We start from the raw sequence: 24,882 nt of genomic DNA on the forward strand, positions 1-24,882 counted from the left end.
AGATTTTTCTACCCTTTTAATTATTTATGGAACAGAAATAAATATAAGCTGTTTGTTAAAAAAAAACTGCTTTCTCACTAAAATGTGGTAAAAAGAGAATAGATTAAAAAAGGAAGATAAAAATAATCAATGAAACACTCAGGTTTCACTGATCTCACTGTTGCTATGGAAATGCTGTCCAATGAAAATTGCTGGTGAAGAAAAGGAGGGGTTGCATCAGCTCTGTAAGCTTAACCCTTAAGTACCACTGTTAAATTAAATGAAAATGGCTAATAGAAACAACCAACAATATTAAGGAAAAGGACATTTACTGAAGTGTTAATGTCTCCTTAAATCACTGGTGTGCAACAATTTTAGAATGAAATACAGAGAAAATGGAAAGGATTGCCAATACACAGGCCATTTGCTCTAGAGAACACATCTGCTTAAAAAAAAAAAAAAAGGCTATTTTAGATCACCAATCAATCCCAATTGATCAAATATATAAAACAATTTATACTAAGTGAAAAAAGAAACACATTAGCATATATGTTTCTACTCTTCTGATTGAACAAGCTACGATCCCTTTTTACTTTGAAATATCATTATCTAAATTTGTACATAATTCATGAGAGCTGAATGAATCCTAAACAATCTTAGATTTAGAATTACAAAATAAAGCTATTTCTTTCAATGGAATACATTTAACTGCTGTTCGTACTGAAAACACACACACACACACACACACACACACACACACACACTCTGCTCCCCCTTCACTTTCTTTTCTACAAAATGAGAAAAAGCAATAGAATTCTGCAGTAATACATTTTTGGGTCAGGGAAAAGGTAAAAGAAAGCAACATGAAGAAGGGAGGATGGCATTCAAGAAGTCCTCCAGACTAGTATTGCCAAGTTTCCCCTTAGAGCTTCATGACCGTATTTCAGTTTCATCCCAGTCATAACCCAAACATAAACTCAGGCTCCATTAAACTGTAGCATAAAGGAAAGTGAAACAATTACACCAAAGAAGATATTTAAGAGACAACTACATGCTATATTTATTTATAGTTCTCACCTTTCTGAGGTGAGATTTTAAATGTAGACAAAACTTAACTGTTTTGGATATGTAGACACAATGTTCTTAAGGTTTGTATGGGAGAGAAAAAGGCATAAAAATAAAGCTATTTGTACACTGTTACTTTTAAACACTTGAGATGGTCAAGGAGCTCACTAACCGTTTCTCAGATGGGTTGCAATGTGGGTCACGATGTCGTGGAGATTTTAAACAGTCCATTACCATACAAATCATTGTGGCAGCCTGTTCCTCCCATACCTCAATCTGCTTATTATGCAAAGGTCATACCCCACTTCCAATGTTTATAAAACTAGGTAAAGTTGAAAAATAGAAAAAACACAGGAAGAAAACTCTAAATATACCCCACAAATTCTGCGAGCTCAATCTTGCAAATTTTTCCTTTCCTCCATACATGAGCAGGAGTGTTTTCAGTCCTGCTGCAGCCTGTCAGAGACAAGTCATATGAAAAACTAGCCTCCTCCCCCCAATCCCACATTCTCGGAGGCATTCCACATAATGTCGGTATCAATTCAGTACCTGCTTTCTGACAGTAGATAATAACAAAAAATAGAAAACATTATACAGTATCATAGATCAGCATTACACACACTAATATGCACATTTGTACTCAATCAATCCTTTCTGCTCTGCTGTTAACTGCTTTACTGGCTGTGTCTGCTCAGATCAAGTGTATGTCCATGAAAGCAGGGCTGCAAGAAAGCTATAGGCCGACTTAAAAGTAGCCAAGACACACTAATGGGAAAGCAAAAGAAAGACACTTACTTGGTGAAAAAGGAAAACATTACAAAAGACTCTTAGCTCTAACAAGCAAGCACAGTCTATGTTTGGGTAAACTGAAAAAAGCTTAGAAAATAAAAATTTCTCTTAATAATTTTGGGTGTGGGAGGGGTGGGGAACAGGGGCAATGTCTACAAACAAATCTTGAAAACCATTCCCAACTAAATAAAATATGGGAATCTTTAGGCATTAATTCATCTTAGTACTGAAATCAAATTTAACTTTTGACCTACTTTTATCTAGTAAAATTCTGGTCTCATTATAATTCCTTTTATTATCAAAACCAAGTAGTATAACGTACACTACTAAATAGAAAACTTAAAAAAATAATAAAATTGCCAGTTATATTGCTTTCTATAAAACCATTACAACTGAAATTTTGTCCTATAAATCAGACTGACAATCAAATAATTTCCTCATTAATGTAGATTATAATTTCAGAGATGCCAAATTGCTCTTCTATAGTATTCCATAGACTCTTTTTTTATTTCATTTTTTTGTTGACAGTATTACCGATGTCCCCCAATCTCCCCCTTACCCACCTCCTCCCACACCCCAGGCCTTCATCACACTATATTGTCTGTGTCCATGGGTTATGCATATACGTATATAAGTTCTTTGATTAACCACTCCCCCCAAATTTGTCAGTCTGTTTCATGCCTCCATGCCTCTGGACCTATTTTGTTCATCAGTTTATTATCCTCTATAGCTATCCTTCTCATTTCAGGCACTAAGGATACCTGGTCATATCTTTTACATTTTCCTCTCTTTCAAATTAATACATATATTTTTCTAAAGATGACAGATGCATAACCAATGCAAAGCATTCTTTTAATATTAATAATTTAAAATTTTAATTCTTTTAAAGATTCTGCACAATAAAAAATAATATTTACATGCAGTTTCCTAAGACGTCCACCAACATATGTGGATAAGATATATCCCAAATATAGGTCTTTATCTTAGACTATCTCTCTGGCCCTATTCACTCCAAGTGGCTGGTACAACCTGAGGAATCTAAGAACACCAAAGCCATAAAGAAAGGCCAGGGATGGAGCTCCCTGGTGTTCCAAAGGCTGACTGTTCTGATTCCATGGAAACTAGTACCTGAACCAGCAAGGAAAGCAATGCCCGAGCTAGGCTTTCAAAATATAAAGTTGATAATTACACAAACCTACTATGAAGCAGTCAAAAGCTATTCACAAGGTCAGGCTTAGGACCTTGAGTTCATGCAATTCACTTCCATTTACCCAGGCTCTGTTTATGGGGAAAAGGGAGTGAGCCATCTGCCTTAATTTTTATATAATACCAACACTTTAAGAGAAACAGGACTAAATCACCTTCAACGTCCTTTCCAGATACACAGTTTTATGTCTTTTTTCCTAAACATAAGCACCTATTATTTTGCAACCAGAAAAACAATAAAAACTAGAAACCAGTTGAAAACCAGCGAAACACATGACAGTATATTTTTCAATTCTAAGACTTATTTATAAAAATCCTTTGGGGCACATTTAGCCTTAAAGATGGTCTTATTATTAAGTAGCTTAATTGCCAATAAATCTTTCTAGCAAGCAAACACAGAAAAGCACCCTATTCTCATTATGTAGTCTTCAGTAATGCATGAGGGTCTTATGGAAAGAAAAATGGGCTAAACCTGGAGAACTGGATTCTAATCTGGTTCTGCCATGAAACTCAATACAGGTCACATAAGCTTTCATTTTTCTACTTTTCATTATGTAGATGCTAATATCTCTACCATCTTAAGACTGCAAGGCAAAATGTACAAGATGACATGTAATTAGGGAAAAAAGTAGGCTTTGAGCTTATGCTTTAGTTGCTTTTTACTTATATTAAAATTACTTATAATTTTAAATAACATTATGAAGTAACTTTTAAATTTGTTAAAAGAAATTATGAATTTAAAAAAAGTTTAGAAAATGATCTAATACACAATTGTAGAATATGTAATCACTGAATTCTCTACCCCAAAATCTTATCTAAATATTCAAAATAATCCAGTGACTCTCTACTATTAGCAACTCATCATATGGTTTTCAAAGCATAATATCAAAACATAACAGTGGGGATTCTGTCCACCAGGGAGAGACAGGAGTCTGGTAGAAACCCAGATGCCCTCTTAAAGGGCCAGAACACAAAATCTCCTTCAAGGCCACTCATCCATCAGAGAGGACTGAAGTCCTGCAACGACGGGGCTGTGCAGCTCCACGGAGGGAGCAGATGGAATAGCCACCAGGGTACCTGTGCTAAGTTCCTCTCCTACTCAGCCAACAGATGCCACCTTCCCTGGATAGAGCACTCTCCTCTAAACTGAATCAGCCTGGAGAAATGCAATAGCCTCAAATTGTCTCCTTATTACCAAATGCACACTACAACCTTGTGCTTCAATTACTCAATCAGTAACACCATTCTTGAGGTAGTCATGATTAAGACCTTCTAGCACCAGTATCACAGATCTTTATGGGGCCAGAAACAGATTAGGTTGGATTATATACACAAAAGAGCTCCAGATTCAATCATATAAGCAACACTTTCTCCAGAGATAATAGTTTCTAATGGTATTTGAACTGAACTAAACCAAAAAATAATTTAAAAAAAAAAATTCAAACCACATGCAAACTCTGACTTAAATATATTTTTTAATCAGCTCTCAAACATGACTGAGGTGGAGATCTATATAGTTCCTCTCTTCAACTAGGAAAGAGTGTTCATTCAGCTACTCTAACCAATGTTTGCTCAGCACTTTTCAGTAAATGCTGTGCTCTAAGTGCTGAGCTGGGTATTAGGGATGCTGATGAAGATGATGATTACTAACATGTATTGAGAATTTACCATGTTCCAAGAACTGTACTAGACATTTTACATGGTATTATTCATATTTCCATTTTACAATGAAGAAACTGAAGCACAAATAATTAACTAAGTAATTTGTCTAAGTCATGTCAGGAGTCAAACCTGGCAATCTGGTTAGAAAGCCCACGCTCTGAAATACTACTACACTGTATTGATTTATTACAAGTAAGAGACATTCTGTGTTATCACACAGAGCTCAGTCTCCTATAGAAAGAAATATAACCCAGTTTTGTTCAATGTTTTGAGAAAAGGAAATTGAGTGCTCTCTGAGCTAAGGTGGATATCGGGAAGACTTCTTAGAAAAGACTTGCCCATTCCTCATCTGAAAAACAGATAAAACTACTTACCCTTCAGCAACACTGCAAGGATGGAATAAGAGAATTTACATAAAGCAGGCAGAGCACAGCGCCTAATAATTATTATTGTGATTATCTAGCCCGTTCACTGGCCCAAGACCAGGATAACAAAGTGGCCTGACAGGATGTAGCTTTGACTTCCTGATATTCTTGCTAAAAGGACGGAGACAGGAAGGAAGAAGCTGGTTGAAGACAAACAAATATTAACTCCTGCTTCAGCATAATTCACCACCACACTAAGTGACTGAAGCAATTTCTCAATACATTTTGCCTTTTCACTTCCAAGAACTTCTCTATTTGAGCCACTTTACTTTCAGAGCAAGGGTTCTTGAAAAGGGTTTCATGGATAGTTTTTAAGAGTCTAGGAACTCCTGAAATAAGTGCAAAATGGTGTTCACAGATACATTTTTTTTCTGGGCACAGTCTTATAGTCTTCAACAGATTCTCAAAGGAGTTCCTTGTTACAAAAACAGGTACTCAAAATATGAAAAATCAGCTCACTAACCTCATGTCCCTGTGAGGATTAAAAATCCTTTTGTCTATAAAATCCTTTACTATGGTCTTCAAAATAAGCTATTATTGAGAAGCTCTTCTGCCTTATTTCATCATTTAACATATGGCCTCTAGTATGCCATAAATTTTGTAGGAATTAAGTCTGGGAAATATTCTAATATTTATAATATACTCTGACTTATTCAACCAACTAACCTACACTGAGATCCTATGGTTTGGGGCAAAGTGTGCGTTAATATTTAAACCTATCCAAATGAGTAAGACACAGCTCTTGACCTAAAGGAGTTTAAAGAAAAAATTTTAAAGGCATATTTTTAAAAAGACCACAATAAAATGTGTTGAGTAGTAGTATAAAGGACTAAAATCTCTAGAAGTAGAAAGGAAAGAGCAACTAACAATCAGCCTTTCAGAGGTTTGACAAAGGAGATGGTATTTAAGCTGAACCTTGAAGCATCAGTGAAAGTTTACAAAGCAAAAGGTGTCTCGTGCGAAGGGGAACAGGAGGATCAGAGGCAAAGAAGAATAAAAGTAGTGGCATGCTGAGGTGAGAGGTAATAAGCCCACACACAACTGGGCTGGAGAAGAGGGATGAAACTGAAATAGATTAGAGCACTATGCTGAACACTAAAAGTATAAGAGCAAACATACTGTGTCTGCTCTCAGGAAACTTTACAGTATTATCAGATGATCTTACTTTACTGTTGGAGGTGGCTAAGACAGAAGAATGGTCAGGATGCCAGGGGAACACCACGAAGGAAGAGCGTTTATGCCATACTCAGAAAAGTGAACTGGATCCAGTTGGGAATGGTGAGTCACTAAGGGATCTGAGTTGTACTTTATATATCAATTGGAGGTAGGCCGAGAAACTAAAAGCAGAGAGTCTATTAGGAGGTTATAACAGTGATGCAGATAAAAGATAAAATCTAAAACCAAGGCAGAAACAGAAAAAAATATGGGCAGATGACAACAAAATTGATACACAATAGTGAACAAGCAAATAGTCCCTATGCTTAAAAAGTACATAGTCTAGTGGGAGATCCAAACAAAAACAGACAATTATAATAAAGTATGGTAAATACTATGACAAGTGTAAGTATTAAAACTATGTAGGACAGGCTGTTACATAAGATTTGACAGGTACAGGGTTGGGATATAGTCAGGGAAGGCTTCCACTTCCGGAGGAAATGATGTCTAGGGCGAGACTGGAAGGATGAGGAGTCATCATCCTGCCGTAAACCATCACTACCTCTAAGAGGTCTTAGTTTCACAAGTCAACAAATTCACTCCCACTTAAGTTAGCCTGGGTTGGTTCTTTCTTGCAACTGAAAAAAAAAATCACTAAGTTTTTCTACAGCAATCTCAATGTAGTCTCATGGATAAGGAAGATCATTGTCAAGTTCTTGCCATATAGTTCAGATAAGTTATTTAATCCCCTATGTCTCAATACCATCAATAAAATAAAGTATCAGTCATTATCTGCATCAAAGTGTTGTGAAAGTAAAAAAAAATGAGTTGCCTTGCCTTGCTCAGTGGTTAGTGTTCAGCCTGTGCCCCAGAGGGTAGGTTCAATTCCTGGTAAAGGGAACATACCTGGGTTGCAAGTTCGATCGAGCCCCGATCCTTACCCTGGTCAGGGTGCATATGGGAGGCAGCCCATCTATGTCTCTCTCACATCGATGTTTCTCTCTTTCTCTCCCCCCCTCCACTCTCTCTAGAAATCAATGGGAAAAATATCCTCACTCCTTGGGTGAAGATAAAAAAAAGAAAGAAAAGAGTTTGTGTAAATGCAGTGATAAATATTTAAATACAATGCCTTATAGAAAAATGGTCTTTTATTTTATTTTATTTTTTTAAATATATCTTTATTGATTTCAGAGAGAGGAAAGGAGAGGGAGAGAGAGAGACAGAACCACCAATGATGAGAAAGTCATTGATCGAGCCTGCAACCCGGGCATGTTCCCTGACCAGGAATCGAACCCCGATTGCTTAGATTCCAGGTCGACGCTCAACCGCTCAGCCACGCCCGGCCGGGCAGGTCTCACTTTTAAAAAGTAATTTTAGGAGGTCATTTTTACAATGAACATTACCATAAAGTTTCCAGGAAATAAGGAAATTAAGGAAATCAACATATTAGAAACAAATCAGATTGTATTCAAGTCTGTTCTACACGGTACCTATGTAAAGAAAGGGGGTTTTACTCCAAATCAAGTAGTCCTGAGATTAGGTATTAGTTCTACTGTTGACAGGTTTGCATGGCTCCCTAAGCATTTAACTCCTAATCTATGAAACAGGAACAATAACATCTATCTCAAGTCATAAGGTTTTTGTGAGGATCAAATGAAATAAGTTATGAAAGCTCTTGGCATGGTCTTTGCATTTAATATTCCTTCTACAAAATGGAATGTAAGCTATTCTTATAATTAACTTCCTTAACAGACTATGCTCTTAAACAATACAGTTTTTCTAATGTTATTCAGTTGGAGGAACACTACATTTCATTCATTCTAAGATACACATTTTTCACTGTCTGAAATCAAATAGTATCTTATAGTTGATGGCAAACTATTGTTTACTTGGCAGTGAGTTTTCTTTTTTAGTGGTACATAAGAAAATAGTGCACCCTGGAATTAAAGGTTGCCTTAGATTTGATAAAATAAGGTACACTAATTCTCAACTGAAGAGCCATGGTACTTAACCAAATAAAGTTGTATTTACCAAGAAACAGAAAAGGGGAAGGGTGAGGGAGGGAGGAAGGCAAGGAAAGAGGGAGGAAGAGAGGGGGAGAGAGAGAGAGTGTATTTATATAAGCAGCTGTAATTTTACTTCACATACCTCTGTAGGTCAACTAGTTCATTGTTAAGGGTATCTAGCTCCTTAATAGCAGAGAAATCTGCAACAGGACTTGGACCTATGACATTCTAAAAACAAAAAGTTCATAATTATACATTAACACTATAAAGTTATATATGGCAAAGCATTTAAAATGTTTAAAAGCACTACATGGCTACAGGGTATTACATTTTTTATATTACAATTTTAATTCATTTAAGAACACCGTATCTAGTGCAATTTTAAACACACATAATTATATACTAAAACATTTTCCCTTAAATTCTCTAAAATCTATTGTTCTATATTATGTACCATCACTTCAGATCCCAATGTCTTTGTCACTTGATCCTAGCCTGTCCAGAACCTTGCAGCACAGCAGATATCAGATTTATAAAGTAATTACTCCACTAAACATACATTTCTTGTGGAGACAAATGGTGATTTATTTGTATCATCTGGCACAAAGTAAGTACACAAATTTTTGTTGAGTATCAGAATTATAATGGGGGTTGATTTTATTCAATTGAACAAATATTTGCTTTTGCTGAATACTTTTAGTGTCTACTCTATTAAAAGTAAAACCTACTGCTCAGGCATGTTCCACAGTAAGTACTATTATCACCATACATGAAACTATCTTCATATTAGACATCCTTTACGTATGGTCTTCTTTTAGTAATGAAGGTGTCAAAACTGATCTCTGAATGGTACTTGCAGTTAGAAAATCTAGCTGAATTTATTTTGGGTTCTGCTATTTTACTAGCTGCATGATCTTCACTGTAAAAGAGAGAAATAATTTCGGCTCTGCCCACTTTTAAAATGAAATGAATATTACATATGTGAAGTCACTCTACAAACTTTTTATTTTATAAATGTAAGCTTTTCTTGTATTTAACTTCCTCAACAGAAGATGTTCTTAAAAGATGGATGGCCTCCCAATGAGCTGCTTCCACCACGGCTCTCTCTCCTTTGTGAAATGACTTCCACACTTCTTCTACCACTCTAACTCAAAGTGTGACTCACACTTAACAGTCATTCACTACTAAAAATATCATCAAGAGTGAGACAAACAAGTTTAACCTCCAACAAGCTATAAGGTAATACCACAAGTGACTCCAGAAAAAAGATTAGTGTGCTGTAGATGGTACATAGCTTGTGTCACTCATCAATTGCTGACACAAAAATTAAACTCCCATACTAATGCAATAAAATAACATGCAACCAGGAAGCATGAAGAAAGTTGAGCTAACAGTATATGAAGTATAAGAAGGGCATATAAAGAAAAATGCAGCTTGTCCCCTTCTTTCAAAATACTTTCTCTCACCCTGTTTTGTACAGCACACAAAAATTCCACTTTGGTGATTTTAAGTGGATTAGAGAGCCTGGGGATGGCAAGTTAAAATGCACACAAGGACCAAGTGATAGGCATGTGACAAAAGCACGCTGTTAAGCTATTTTCTCTGCATCAACTTTGCTGCATAAAAGAACTCTAATTTCAAAATGTATCTTGTAAGCCAAAAACTGTAATACTAAGAAGACATAAAGTAAAGCTCTAACCTTGAGAGAGTAAAGAAACTGACAGTACAAGAAAGGCGAAAAGCAGAGTGCTACAGAATGGAAAAAATAGTCCAAACTAGAAAAAACACAGAAAGGAAAGCAACATTCATAAAAGGATTAGTCCAGAGCTGCAAAAAATGCAGTACTAAAAAAAAAAAAAAAAAAAAGTCAGATTATAAAGAGAAAAGAGATTATTTGAAAGACAAAATGAATGTTAATTAAAAATTTTGGTTAATAGATAAGAAACAGTGGTAAAATCCCATTTTAATGAGTAGTACTGATATCTGACATAGACAGGGGTGTCTATGCTCTAGCAAATGGACTTCAAACAAATCTATTACATTAAAAACTCTGTAAAGCAGACACAACTTGAAAGGTCTACTAATGTCATAGAGACGACAATGAACAAACATAATTTCCTTCAGCAAGTTTTGTCATATCTGTAATTTGTGTTGGTGGGAGATTAAGTGGGTATAAAATGAAAAAACAGTGTACATAAGTAAAAGAAAGGGTGAAACAACACAGCATTCTATAACTGAGGTAGAGTTATAGCAGGGGGCATACATATAGATTTGTAACTTTTATTTTTCTGGGTGGAATCACTTTTAGCCTTCTCCACAACTTAGGGAGCCCACGTCCTACATCATAAGAAATCTCAAAATATTCATAAATTGCTCCCCCCAAAAAACTCACAAAGTAGATAATCAAATACTTATTTTATTTAAAAATAAGAATAAAAACTCTTAGAACTAATTTCTGTATTTGGCTACAAATTTCCATTTAGATGACTTAGAAAAAATTCAATTTTGACTCTTATGGTTTGTTTAAATGGGATTTCTGAACCTAAGTGACAAAATTCATGCAAAACCAAAATATTGACATTTTAAAGAGTGCTTTCCTCATGCTACACATTTGACAACTATAACTCTGAAGAATCACAACAATGGTTACTTTATAGGTCACAAGAAATCTGAGATTCAGAGTATGTATTTTTAACAGCAAATAGTCAATAGAGTCTGAAATCCTTTTAAAGCTCTATTAAGGCCAAGATACTGTAAATGCACTATACTTGGAAGAGCTTCTAGATGATAAGAGAAAAATCAAGGCACAACATGGCTAAACAATGTAGTTTTGAAAATTTGTACTGCTGGCCAGAAACCAAAACAGCAAAACCTGTTCCTAGCTGTACAGGGATGAAATTCAGCTGTATACTCAGGAACAGAGGGTCATCTATATGGTAAAAACTACACAGTTTCTCCTCAACATAATGTTTTTCTTTTTTAAAAAATTTAAAACTGAGCCTGGCCGGGCGTGGCTCAGTGGTTGAGCGACCTAGGATCCAGGCGATCGGGTTCAATTCCCGGTCTCATCATTGATGTTTCTATCTCTCTCTCTCTCTCTCTCCTTTCCTCTCTCTGAAATCAATAAAGATATATTTAAAAATAAAAAAATTTAAAACTGATACCAAACAATTATAACCTCCTTGATTTTTTTCAAAATGGTATTTTTTTGGTAAGAGTGAATTCATCAAATGAAACCCAATAATTTAATTCTTATGGATTTCACTTAAATTTTATATCCTATTCATAAAACTTAATCCACAAATCCAGGAGGGGAAAATAAGACCACATTTTTCCAATTTTGAGACTGGAGAATGTGGTTGCCACATGTGCAATGAGTGATGGGGTAAATGAGGGACAGCCAAGGATGTCATACATGCATTCAGCATATTTATAGTCACAAACTAAACCACAAACAGTACACTGCTCTGCTCCTAGCCAGATATATTTTCTCCACTATTCTGTCCAAATCGAGTTTGTCATCTGACATAGCATTTGTTCCTTTCTGTTAATACATTCAGGTTTTCTTTTAAGTTGTCTTACCTTTTGTAAACTGGCCCTGTCTGATGGTGGAATCATCTCTGGAGTAAGAATCTGAGGAGGATCAATGCCCTTTATTAACTTCTGATTGATTAAGTGAAAAGCCAAGGCAAACTGATCCTTTGAAAGCTTCCCACAGTCCTTTGTGTCACATAATGCCCTATACAAATAAACAAAATGAATAGCATATAAATAACACAACTACCACTCTAAAAATGTAATACAACTATGTAGTAGCTTTTTAAAAATGATCAGTTGAATAAAAAAAGTCAAAGCCCTGGCCAGCATTGCTCAGTGGTTAGTGTCATGGGTTCAATTCCTGGTCAAGGACATGTACTTGGGTTGCAGGTTCAATCCTTGGTTGGGGCTTATGTGGGGAGGCAACAAATCAATGTCTCTCTCACATCGATGTTTCTCTATCTCTCCCCCCCCTCCCTCCCACTCTCTCTAAAAATCAATGGGAAAAATATCCTCAGGTGAGGATTAACAAAGAAAAAAGAAAGTCATACTAATGTGTGGCTTCCCCAAAACTCACTCAAATGTTAGATGTAAGAGATCAAAAAAGACAGAAACAGAGACAGAGACAGAGATAGAGATATATAGAGAGAATGTTTGTCCTGGTGCTGAGCAGGGGCCTCAAATCTGAGTTTCTTTTGTACATTTTCTTATCAATTTTGAAAACCACTAGTGAGTAAGAGTTGTAGTGGACCAAAGAATCCCAACATTGTCTACTCCCAACACTTCAACATTAAAAGATGTAAAACAACTGAAATTTAAGTTTCAACAAATTTGGTTCATTCATGGCATTAGAATGATCCTAAAACAAGCAAAAATTTCCATGTGAGCTTGCCTCCCGCAGCTCGGAGTAGGAGGATATAAGGATCACCAAATCAGAGCAGAAACAGCAGCTGCAGATGGAGATCACATGTGAAGAAAAGGCAGCAATCTGGAAAGCTTTACAAAACCACTGGAAGAGAAAGAGCAAATGTTTTATTCTACTTTCCTTTCTTTTTCTTTTTGTTAAGTTTAGCTTTCTGAAGTCCTGATCTGTTTGATTCATTGAAAACCAATATAGCCTGACAAAAAGACTATTGGTTCCAGTGTCAAAGAAACATTGTATTCCAGCTTTTCTCCTTTTTTGGTGATCTTAGCCAAATTTTTTAACCTCTCTGAGCCTTAATTTCTTCACCTCTACAGATAACATCCATCTTGCAAGATTACTATGAGAATTAAAGACAAAGTACACAAAAAGTGTGGGCATAATACCACGCCCATGACAGCTGCCATTTTACTGAACATAGTAGTGCCTAGTGTAGGCACTCAAAAGTGGCAGCTATTATTAGTTATGCATATAATCTTTCCCAGTCTTGGGTTTTTGTTCATTTCAAGGCAGATCTACTGTTCTCCTCTGTTCTTTTCTAAGTTTCACTTTGCATCTACGTGGTTCTACTTCTCATGTTTGCTGCACCTTGAAAACCTCAAGATTTTGGATTCACCCTTAAAAATTTAAGTTTAGTTAATTGATATAAATAGATGCTCTATTTTAACATTCTAATAAAACTTAACTGACACTGTCAATCTTATAAAACTTCAGGTAACCCATTCTCAAGCTTCTGTCCACTATCCAGAAATCCTGTTTTAAGTTTTTCTGTAAAGAATTCTGAAACAAAAAGTTTCCTATTTACAAATGCCTAAAAATAAGAATGCACAAAACTAGATTTAATACAAAACCATATTTGTTTTTTCAGTCAATTTTTTAAAATTTTTTATTTATTGCTTTGAGAGAGGAGGAAGGGAGAGACAGGGAGAGAGAGAAACAATGATTTGTTGATCTACTTATTGATGCATTCATTGCTTGTTTCTTGTATGTGCCCTAACCAGGGATCAAACTCGCAAGCCTAATATATTGGGACAATACTCTAACCAACTGAGATACCCAGCCAGGGTAAATCAATTTAAATAAAGTCTTACCAAATATGGGCTAGTAAGGTAGAAGGTAAACCTGTCTTCAGGAAGATTTCACGAACTTCCAATCCAGAAACAAATCCATCCATATCTTTATCAGTTTTCAGGAAGATTTCATCATATTTAGCTTTTTCTGCAGGTGATACAACCCACTACACAAAATAAATAAATAAATAAATAAATAAATAAATAAATAAATAAATAAAATAAGTGAGCGTGCGTGAGCGTGCGCACACACACACACACACAGTATTTCTGCTAAAATGAAACAAACGTTGAAGTGATATCTTTCAATCCACGACAGTATCTGTCCCAAATTCTGAGCAATTCTACCCCGCTAACTACTACCTACAGCAACAATATATCATTTTCATCACACCCCCAATCAAAATGCTGAGGTAAAGAGAAAATTAGAGAAGAAAAATATAGGTCAGTGGGGCTACATTTATAGATGTCCATTTTATTTTTTTTTATTTTTAAGTAATGAGTAAATACAAGCACAGTTAACTCTTGACTTACAACTTGATGAATATGGGTCACTGGGAGAGTCTGTATGAACAAAATATTCAGACAATTCTCAATCTCCATTTTTTATAGTCTAATTCAGCATTGCTAACTATAGTCAAAGTGGCTGATTTGCATAGCCTGTCATTTTCCTATATGCAACCTGACAAAAGCAGGTTGGAGGGGGAAAAAAGACCTTGGATAACCCAAAATTGGACAATTTGAACCCAAAGAATCAAGAGTTAACCAGAGAAAACAAAACAAAAACACCTATTAACTATTCCAGGGCAAGCATGCCAGATTAGCACGGAGTATCTGCTACTTCCAACTTTAATTGTAGGTAGCTCAAGACAAAGCCAATGAACCATCCATATCACCTAAGTAAGGCCAAATGCAGAAGGGTTATCTGTTTTCTTTGGGACATCACATTATGCAGATTCAACCAGAGGGAACTCTAAACCTTGATCCCTTTGATTGCTCCTTCTATGTTCATCAAGCAATCAACTGTTAAATGCCATGCACTTTGTTTTTTTAAAAAATTTCTTTAACACTGATAAATCTATACCTGTCTTAACGGTGCTTTGGTAGGTAAAATGCCTACAGGTGGTAAGGAGTGGTAAGATTCCTTGGCTGATGCTGAAGTGGGGATCAACCCCATAGAGCCTGATATACTGACCGTTTTTCTCTTAGAAGGTGGCACCAAGGCTGGAGGCAAGGACATTGGCACAGGTTCTTTCTCCAATGCGCAGTATACCAAAAACATGGCCTTCAAAATAGATGAACCAGGGTCATATATATTAAAATCACTTAATAACATCCACCCATTGAATTGATTATTGTTCAATAACAAAGCAGTTTCAATCTGTCTAAAATCCCTTTCTAAAGAAATTAGAATGGGAAATAAACTGGAAAAGAGGAAGAAATTAAAGAAATGAGGAAGAAAAATAAATAAATCAAAGCTAAGCAACTTTTAGGAAGATAACCTGAGTAACAAAAATTTAGACACACACCCTTCAACTGAAGTTCTTGCAATGCAATGCCAAAAGCAAACCACCTGGGGAGAAATATTTGCAAAGAAAAGGCTAATCTCCCTAATACAGAGTTCCTAGAAATCAACAGGAAAAAAAAGAAAAAAAAGTCCAACAGGAAAAGAGTATGAACAGATATTTTACAGAAAAGTAAATACTACAATGGCCTTATCCTTTACATAAAGGATACAGAAACGTGCTCACTTTCAATCACAAGAAAAATGTAAGTTAAAATTATACTAAAATACAATGTTCCACCTAATAGGCAAAAATCCTTAGTTTCATAACATACTTTGCTAGCTCGATGGGCAAACAGGTACACTGCCAGTGGGAGCTCAAACTGATACAAAGACTATGAAGGGGAAATTGGCAACATTTACCAAATTTATTTATTTCCCCTTTAGCTCAGCCATCACACATCTGGAACTCTATCCTCAGACTTACCTGCCTACATAGGAAACACTGTATGAAAAAAATTAACAGAATTTCTTGTATCAGCACCCAAGTGTGCTCATCAACATAACGCTGGTTAAAAAAATTACAGTACATCCATAAATGAAGTATACCATGAAACAAAAAAAGGGGGAGGGGGCATTCTATATCTGAACTGTGGTGGTAACTTCATAGCTATATACAACTGTCAAAACTCGCCAAATTATATACTTAAATTAAATGCAATTCACTGTATATAAAGTAGTCCTCAATAAAGTTGACCAGAAAAAAAAATCAGGGAGCTCTCTGTGTGAAAAGATATCTAAGACACACTGTTAAACATGAAAAGGTACAGTGTTGAACAATGTGTATACCAGTGTGTATACTATGTAATCTTCTATGTTAAGGGGGTAATAATTATTCATATTTGTTTGTATTTGCATTAAGAAATTCTAGAAGAGTAAACAAGTAACTAAGAAAAGTGGTTCATTATGGAGTAGGTATAACTGGAGTTGAGGGCAACAATGGGATTGAGATTTTTTCCCACTGAATATCTTCTTATATTGTACTGACTTCTGAATTATGAGAATGTATTATCTACTAAAATTATTTTTAGTTATTAAATACATAAAGCACTTGCACAAAGTGAGACAACCTGCGTAAAGACTGTACCAGGATATCCCTTCCACTTTGAATTTAAGGCACCTTTGAGAATTTCAAAAGATAAAAATTTTCCATAACTATCTTCAAGCATCTGAAATTACTCAAAGCAACTTGGAACCTCCAAAAAGATCCCAACAGCAACTGGAAGAAAACTTTAATATTTCTTAATTTTTTCCTCCGATTAAAAATGACAATACTCCCCAAAATAAGGTTGCTTCTAATTCTTTTTTTTTTATTATTGCCTGCTTAGTTCATTTATTTTCACTTTTTAAAAATATATTTTTATTGATTTCAGAGGAAAGAAGAGGGAGGGAGAGTGGTAGAAACATCAATGATGAAAGTCATTACTTGGCTGCCTCCTGCACACACCCCTAGCTGGGGATCGATCCCGCAGCCCGGGTATGTGCCCTGACCCGGAATTGAACCTCGAACTCCAGGATCATAGGTCGATGCTCAACTGCTGAGCCATGCTGGCTGGGCCATTTATTTTCACTTTTGATGATACAGGCACTGGTCACCTGGCGGCTTCTGGACCACGTGGCCCTCCTCAGATTCTACTCACATTCTTTCTGTCTGTGCATTTTTCCAGGGAGAAGGGCCTGTTGTATCAGGTGCTCAGAGGAGTCTGACCCTACTGCTTCTAATTCAAAGTTAAGTTTTGTGGAGCTTTCAAATCAATGCTCATGGAGACCTAATATAACCCATGATTTCTGTGATTACTAGTATCATTTTACAAGTGAAGAAACTGAAGCTAAGAGATGCTAAATAATTTGTCTGATATATTTTTAAGAAGTGACAGAGTTAAGATTTTGTAGCCAAGATCTTCTGGCTACAAAGCTCTTTTTTCCAGATTTGATCAGCTTTTTTAGGAGCACACATGTAATTTTATAATACTATGCTCTCTTCTATAAGCAATAAAACTAATCTTTGACCCATTAGTACCCAAATTGTAGCAAGCATCAGTACCACTTGGACAGCCTGATAAAGCACAGATTTCTGGGATCTGCTCCTAGATTCTAGAATCAGTAAGTCTGCAGTTGGGCCAGAGAATCTGCATTTCTAGGAAGTTCCCAAGTGATGCTGATGCTGTTTATCCTGAGACCACATTTAACCATTTGATCCAAACCAACAATTCTCCTCTCCCCATTCACTTGTCAACTTGAAGAATTCAATTTCAGTTTTATTTACTTCTTCAATTTCAGTTTTAGAAACACACAAACTTTCTATCTGGAAAAGCTTGAAACTCCAGAATGAAAACAATCTGGCTAGCACATACTTTCAACCAAATTCACAATATATGTAATATTATCAGATTGACACTAAGCTAAAAGAAGTGACTAACATGCACATTAAAGGTCAGCATTCCTCTTGCTGCAGATGGGACTCATTTCCTGGAAAAGCAGACACTAGAAGTAAAAAACGCAATGTCAGCCACCTGCTGCCAATAGACAACATATTTTTTGAAAGTTAAAAAGATACTATATTACTAATTTCATGTTGCCTTGAAAATAAGTTTCCTTGACAAAACTGAAGTCAATTTTTCTACCAAATAAAACAGAAAAGGTGCCCTGGCCAGTGTGGCTAAGTGTCCGTCTGTGCACCAAAAGGTTGAGTGTTCAATTCTCGGTCGAGGGCATGTACCTGGGTTACAGGTTCAATGCCCCGCCCTGGTCAGGGTGCATGCAGGAGGCAACCAATCGATGTGTCTCTCTCACATCAATGTTTCTCTCTCTCCCCACCTCGCGCCCCCTCCTTCTCTGCCTCACCTCTTCTCTCCCTTCCACTCTATCTAAAAAAGTCATTAGAAAAAATATCCTCAGGTGAGGATTAAAAAAACCTTTTTTTAAATGAAAACTTGAACGGTATACTGCTGGTTTGTGACTGTTTTCTTGCAACACTGTACTTTATCGTAATCAAAGTTTGCCATTGAAACAAATACAGCAACCAAATCAAATGAGGCACCATACACACACACACACACACACACACACACACAATTATCTGCCTGGTAACTAGTTTTTAAACTAAAATGTATTAGCAGATGCATTTACACAGCTAGAAACAGACACTTAACTAAGAAGCATTTAGAATATCTTTTTGATGATTTCAATGTAAAAATATCAAAAGTAAACCTAAGGTTACTCCAGGACAGCAGAGAAAAGGACAGAGAGAAACTGAAACATAATAAAATCTATGTAGCGGGTTTACACAAGTCTAAAATATTCTGAACAGAAATGTCAGCAAATCCAGAGAACATATGTAAAAGTAGGACATGAATTTGGGAACAAAGAAAACCTAAACAAATTTTTTTTAAGTGGAGATTTTAAAGATCACATTCTCAAGTCATAATCTAACCAACTAAAAGTATATATAAAGGGAACAAAAGCCAAACAAATACACTTAAATACTTTGAAAGTAGGAAACATTCCTAAACAGATGATCAAAAAAATACTAAAAATTATCTAAAAAGTAGTGAAAATACTTTGTACCAATATCTATGGAATCCAGCTAAACCTGTATTCGGGGGGGGGGGGGGGGGGATGCCCTTTAAATGCTTTAAATATTAAAGATAAAAAATAAAGGGACTTAGTACTCATCTTCAGAAATTTTTTTTTAAAAGTAAACCAAAAGAAACTAGGAAATAAAATTAAGATAAAAGTCGAAAAGAATAAAAATTAAAGCCTAACAGAAAGGATAAATAAATAAAAAAGATCTCTATTCAAAGATCAATAAGCTAGGTAAAATGCAATTAAACAAAAAACCGAGGAGAGAAAAATACCTAAGATTTGGAATGAAAAAGGAGTACAACCACAAGCCCAGAAGAGAGTAAAAGAAAAATGCAAATAAATCTGTGACAGTAAGTTTGAAAGTCAAAGAAATGGATAATTCCTTAGCAAAATAAAAGAAACTTTGAACAGACTAATTTTCAAATAAGAGATTAAAAGGGTGACTGGAGATTTCCATTCATCCTTATAGGAAATGAGTTCACAGCAGAATTTTATCTAACCTCTAAGGAAGAGATGAATACAACTCTATTTGAAATTAACTATCCAATTACTAAGGATAACATGACTTCAGATGAGAGACATCAAAACTTTCTCAGCATATATAAATGAAATAAAACTAAAGTTATCCTTTAATGAAATAAATGTGAAAATTTGGGGGTATATATGAGGTAAAATTATTCCATAGCAGAAACAGGTACAGAGATGCTTTGTCAAGTCAGGATACAAAAGATACTACTACTTAGCATCTTTACAATGCATTATCCAAATACATATCTGTATGTACCTTAAAGTCAAATAAAATGAAGATAACACATATATTTTCTATTATCCATTTGTTTAAAAATATTTATTGATTATCTACAAATTCTAGGTAAAAATATTCATACCAACAATGTTAGGGAAATAAGTTTTTCTATAAGGATGAACTAAAAGGGGAAATTTTCACTGAGTAAACCATTAAGATGTTTAAGATTTTAAGAGCATTAGTTTACTTACAACTGCAAACTCATCTCTGTCAAGCATTCCATCATGGTCAATATCACTCAACTCCCAAACCTTAAAAAGAAAAGAATTGAGAAAGATAATGTTCTTTCATTTCATGTGTTACATGTAAACACCAAATACAAAAATAGGGGTAAAAGTTTTACCTAAACATTATATTTTTTCTGAGAAATTTCAATTATACTGATTATTATATTGCTATTATATGCTATATTAACAATACTGTAAAAAGAAGTAATTAACTCACTTAAGTATTTTTAAACAGAAAGTCCTTCACAAATTTTTTTATAACTATTTTTTCCCTCTCAAGTCATAAAACAAGTATGTATGTAGTATTTTGGAGTACAATGCTTTTTCACGAACATCGTCTCAGTTAATTTATGCAACAGCTCCATGTGGTATTATCAACCTTGTTTTAGACATGAGGCTAAATGACTTATCTAGGACCATGCAACTATTATTAAGGAATCAGTTTTCAATATGAAGACTTCCAATTAAGCTCATTGTTACTTTCCCTACACTACAGAATCTCTAATCAACTAAAAGAAATATGCAATGAATACTGTATTATGAATTATTAGCCAACAAATATCCAGGGCTTACAAAGAAAAAATAAAATTTAAAAGCCACTGGTAGATTTGGTCTAAAACTAGAATAAATTCCATAGCTTTAGACCAGCTATAAAACTATGTTAAATCCTTGAGAAGAAGATATTTAAGCCTTCAACAAAATCTCACTTGGGGCAGGAAGAGAAAGTGAGCTGTTGAGAGACATGAGTGAAGACAAGCAAGTGCCTGGTCATTAAATGCCTTGAAAGAAGTTTGGACTTCATTCTAAAAGCAATGGGAAGCTACTAAGAGGGTTAGTTTTACGTTAAAAAATAAATAAATAAAAATAACAGGATTATATTTATAGTTTAGAAATCTTGCACTGAACCGTACAGTGGAGAAATGATTAGTGAGAAACAATACTACAAAATGGCTTTTAAATTAATATTTATTGAGCACCTAACCTATCCAACACTGATCCAGCAGTAGTGCTGTTGGGGTGTAGTGTTAGTCATTATCATCATCATCACATCAGCATGGTAGTCAGCATTCACAGTCTGTGCGAAGTACTTTACATACATTATCACATTTAATCCTTACAATATAAACTGTGAAATATACTTATTTTAAAGATTAGAAGACATGCTTTTCTAATGATCTGCCCAAGGTCACACAGCTAAGAAGTGATGTAGCCAGGATTTGACCCTACAGTCTGATTAAGCAAGGGATTAAAGAAAGGACTGGAGGTTTAAGGAGAGTAGATAAGGTTTGACATATGATGAGTGGTAGAGAAAAATCACTATGGAAACAGTACAAGAGCAGCTGGCAGTAAGAAAAGACAAGCTGAAGATGGTGATCAAAAAATTATGGTGATAGTAATCTTTATTAGACTTTCTCACTAGTCCATATGTAATTATAAAGAAGGTAGATAATTAGCTTCATTCAAAGCTGGATTTTTCACCATGCAAGCAAGAAGTTAAAAAATGGTAAAGGGAGCTAAGGATACTGACATGAAGCTGTGGACCACAAAAATCCAAGTTGGATGAAGAAAAAAGTAGATTCAAAAGATGGAGAAAGTAAAGGAGTCTGAGATTTAAAGATCTTGATGAAGTCAAAGAAGTAGTTTTGCAAGTATCTAGGAGAGATCTAAAAAGACAAGAAGTTCTACTTAAAGAGTACAATTTTTGATTTCAGAGATGAAACTATTTCTTATGACAAAGCCTCATGATACAGCTGTGGAGTAGGTGGCAGATGTAAATTACTGATGGTCTCTGGAAATTAAGTCAAGAGGTCAGAGTGTACAACACAAAGAAAAAAAGACGTATTAAAGGGTTTCTAGATTTCAAACACCCATATTTTAGAAGGAATAACCAAATAAAGAAATAAAATTGGCAATGATTTTATATATTGTCAGAACACAAAAATTCTGTAACACAACTTCAAAATAAGATATGTGCATTTTTTAACAATGAGCTATAAATGCTCCTGGTAGATTCAAAATTAAAATATATAAAAATTACATTTAGAATTTAATAATATCTTACTCTTCCAAGGATATCCACAGGTAACTTAGAGTTGAGCAACACTGGTTTCACTTTATCACCAGACAGAAATCCATTTACTGGGCTTAAACTATCAAAGATTGCATCATATTTGGCCTTATCTTCAGACTATAATATAAAAAAAAAAATCACAAATTAAAACAATGATGAAAAGGATTTTGTTGCAGTTATAAAAATCAAGCCCTCAAAGGATAGACAGCATATTTTTTAAAACTCATCATTTAAAAAACATAGTAAATGATAATTTAAGTTCCTCCATCTGAGTTCAGTATCCCCTCCATTCCTTTTGCAGATGGAATACTATCTTTGCTTTTCTATTGTTAGTTTAGAATCACAAGATTTCAGTGATACAAGGGCTTTGAGAAAAGCACCTAGTTCAACCTTCTTATTTAAATAGATCCACAGAAAGGAAGTAACTTTTATAAAAACACACATCTAGTTAGTGGCATTCCACGACTTTCTAAACGTGATGTTAATCACATTTCAAACTCAAACAACTTTTAAAAAGAAAATCACTTCCGTAGGAATAAACATCAAGTTTCTCCCATTTTCCCCAAAGCAAAGATATCAGTAACAAGAATTTTCGCCCTGGCTGGAGTTGTTCAGTGGTTAGAGTGTCAGCCTGCGCACCTGAGGTTCTCGGATTTAATTCCCGGTCAAGTGCACATACCTGGGTTGCAGGTTCCATCCACCCCCCACCCCACCCCTGGTAGAGGCATGTGTGGGAGGCAACCAATTAATGTGTCTCTATCACATCAGTGTTTCTCTGTCTCTCCCCCTTCCCTCTCCCTTTTACTTTCTCTAAAAACCAATGGAAAAAATATCCTCACTCCTTGGGTGAGAATTAAAAAAAATTTTTTTTTAAAGCAAAAAGACAAAAATTTTCTAAAATCCTGGCAAGTTACTCGTATAACATAAAAAACTATGTTCTTGATTTGTCCAATCAAGTCCAAATCCCTACACTTTTTAAAATTAGTTAAGAGCACACAAGCATTCATAGGCACACAAACCAAAATAGCTTTCTGACAAAACTGTACAAATTTATTGAAGGTCACTGATTTGTTATATTTTACAAGCATTTTCAAATTACACTTTTAAAATTCTATAAGGCCCTGGCCAGATAGCTCAATTGGTTAGAGTGTCATCCCAATATGCCAAGATTGTGGGTTCAATCCCAGGTCAGGGCACATACAATAATTGATTTTTCTTTATCTTTCTCTTTCTCTCTGTCTCCCCCTTCATATCTCTCTAAAATCAATTTTTTTAATAAACTGTATTTTTGAAAATCTGATAAGATAGCTATAACCATTGTGATGTCTCCAAATACCTATAAAGCAAAAGACCTATTTCAGAAAATAATTTCATGAAGAATTATTTGTTTAATAGCTCTAAAAACAGTGCTTATTTAACCAGGATTTCCAAGCCAGACACAGTACCAGTGAGATAAACTAGATATAATATCAGTGGGGTGAAATATTCATCAAATACTTTAGTTAATATAGGATTCCAACATCACCATTTTTAGTTTACACTATATCGGGAATGAGATTAAGCGAATACTGTCACAAAATGATTGACAGTGCTATAAAGTCCCTCCAAAGATTTCTACTACCAGTATTTCCCAAACAGTAAAAAATAAAAGTCTAATGAAGATTGCAAATATATTTTAGAAGTACAGAGAGAGGGTGATATGGAAGAAAAGCAGGGGTAAGGAGAGAATAGTTACAAAGTTTACTTACTTTTACAGCCCATGGGAGCTCAGTTGCAGAGGTTCCACTGACTAGCAAGGGGCTACTGGTATCATGCTAAAAAGGAAAATATAGCATATGAAGGGCTGAAATCCTTACATCAATAAACAATGAAGAAAAAGAGGTCTTTGGATTTAAATACATTCATACAAACTGTTGAATCTCAATGAACACACACACTCTATTTTACATTAACTATTTTACATTAATTCTATTAGACCATATAAGTACAAATGAAACCAAAACTGAGTTAGCTGAATTAGCCACATAAATGACTGTGGAACACTAAATAAAACTTAAGAATTACAGAAGAAACCTATTATAAATGACATCAAGATAAAGATATCTGAATGTAACAAAAATATTTGCTGCTCTGGTAACTGATGACTTCTTCCCAGCCAACTGGGACAAGAACTGAACTTAAGATTTATAAGCTACAAGTACATGAACCTATCAAGAGCATGCCCAACTAATTATAATTATGCTTATCTGCTTATACAGACATATAAATATGGTTGAACAAATCTTGTAATAATATAGTTAGGCAACATATCCCTAAATTATCCCTCTGACTCCATGGCTCCAAGCCTAAACTTAAAGCGCAGAAATTCTCAAAACTAAAGTTAAATTCATAATATTCAGACCAAATACTTTCCAAATACTGAACTTAAAAACAAGTTAGAAGAGCCACGAAACTTCCGGGGGGGAAAAAAAGGAGTAGGGTGGAGAGGCCTAGCCCTATCAGATATAAAAACAAATTACCAAATATGATCACTAAGACAATGTGAGATCAGCATATGGATAAACAGAGAGATCAATGAACAGAAAAATCCAGAAATAAACCAAAATACATATGAGAATTTAGCACATGATTGAGATGGCATTTCAAATCAGTAAGGAAAAGATGACTATCAATAAACTGCATGAGATCTGTAAAGTTGCCATCTTTTAAATTTATTTTTATTTTTTTTAAATATATATTGATTTCAGGGAGAGGAAAGGAGAGGGAGAGAGAGGTAGAAACATTAATGATGAGAGAGTCACTGATTGGCTGCCT

General features: G+C 35.0%; 1 protein-coding gene across 3 annotated transcripts in view; it reads right to left on the reverse strand.

Moving 5' to 3' along the window:
• EPS15 (epidermal growth factor receptor pathway substrate 15) overlaps positions 1-24,882 on the reverse strand; it is a 94,729-nt gene that overhangs the window by 42,073 nt on the left and 27,774 nt on the right. For 2 of the 3 annotated variants that reach the window (XM_087820422.1, XM_087820424.1), the window contains exons 6-12: positions 23,817-23,882; positions 22,060-22,185; positions 19,962-20,021; positions 14,901-15,101; positions 13,838-13,983; positions 11,870-12,026; positions 8,430-8,515 (exon numbers count right to left, since the gene is read on the reverse strand). In XM_087820422.1, the coding sequence (XP_087676548.1) occupies positions 8,430-8,515; positions 11,870-12,026; positions 13,838-13,983; positions 14,901-15,101; positions 19,962-20,021; positions 22,060-22,185; positions 23,817-23,882 (842 nt within the window). The remainder of the gene's footprint in view (positions 1-8,429; positions 8,516-11,869; positions 12,027-13,837; positions 13,984-14,900; positions 15,102-19,961; positions 20,022-22,059; positions 22,186-23,816; positions 23,883-24,882) is intronic. The other variant, XM_087820423.1, reaches the window with a different exon arrangement.

The sequence above is a fragment of the Miniopterus natalensis genome, chromosome 9 (genome assembly GCF_054644295.1).
Source record: "Miniopterus natalensis isolate mMinNat1 chromosome 9, mMinNat1.hap1, whole genome shotgun sequence".
In the NCBI taxonomy this organism is placed as follows: Eukaryota; Metazoa; Chordata; class Mammalia; order Chiroptera; family Miniopteridae; genus Miniopterus; species Miniopterus natalensis.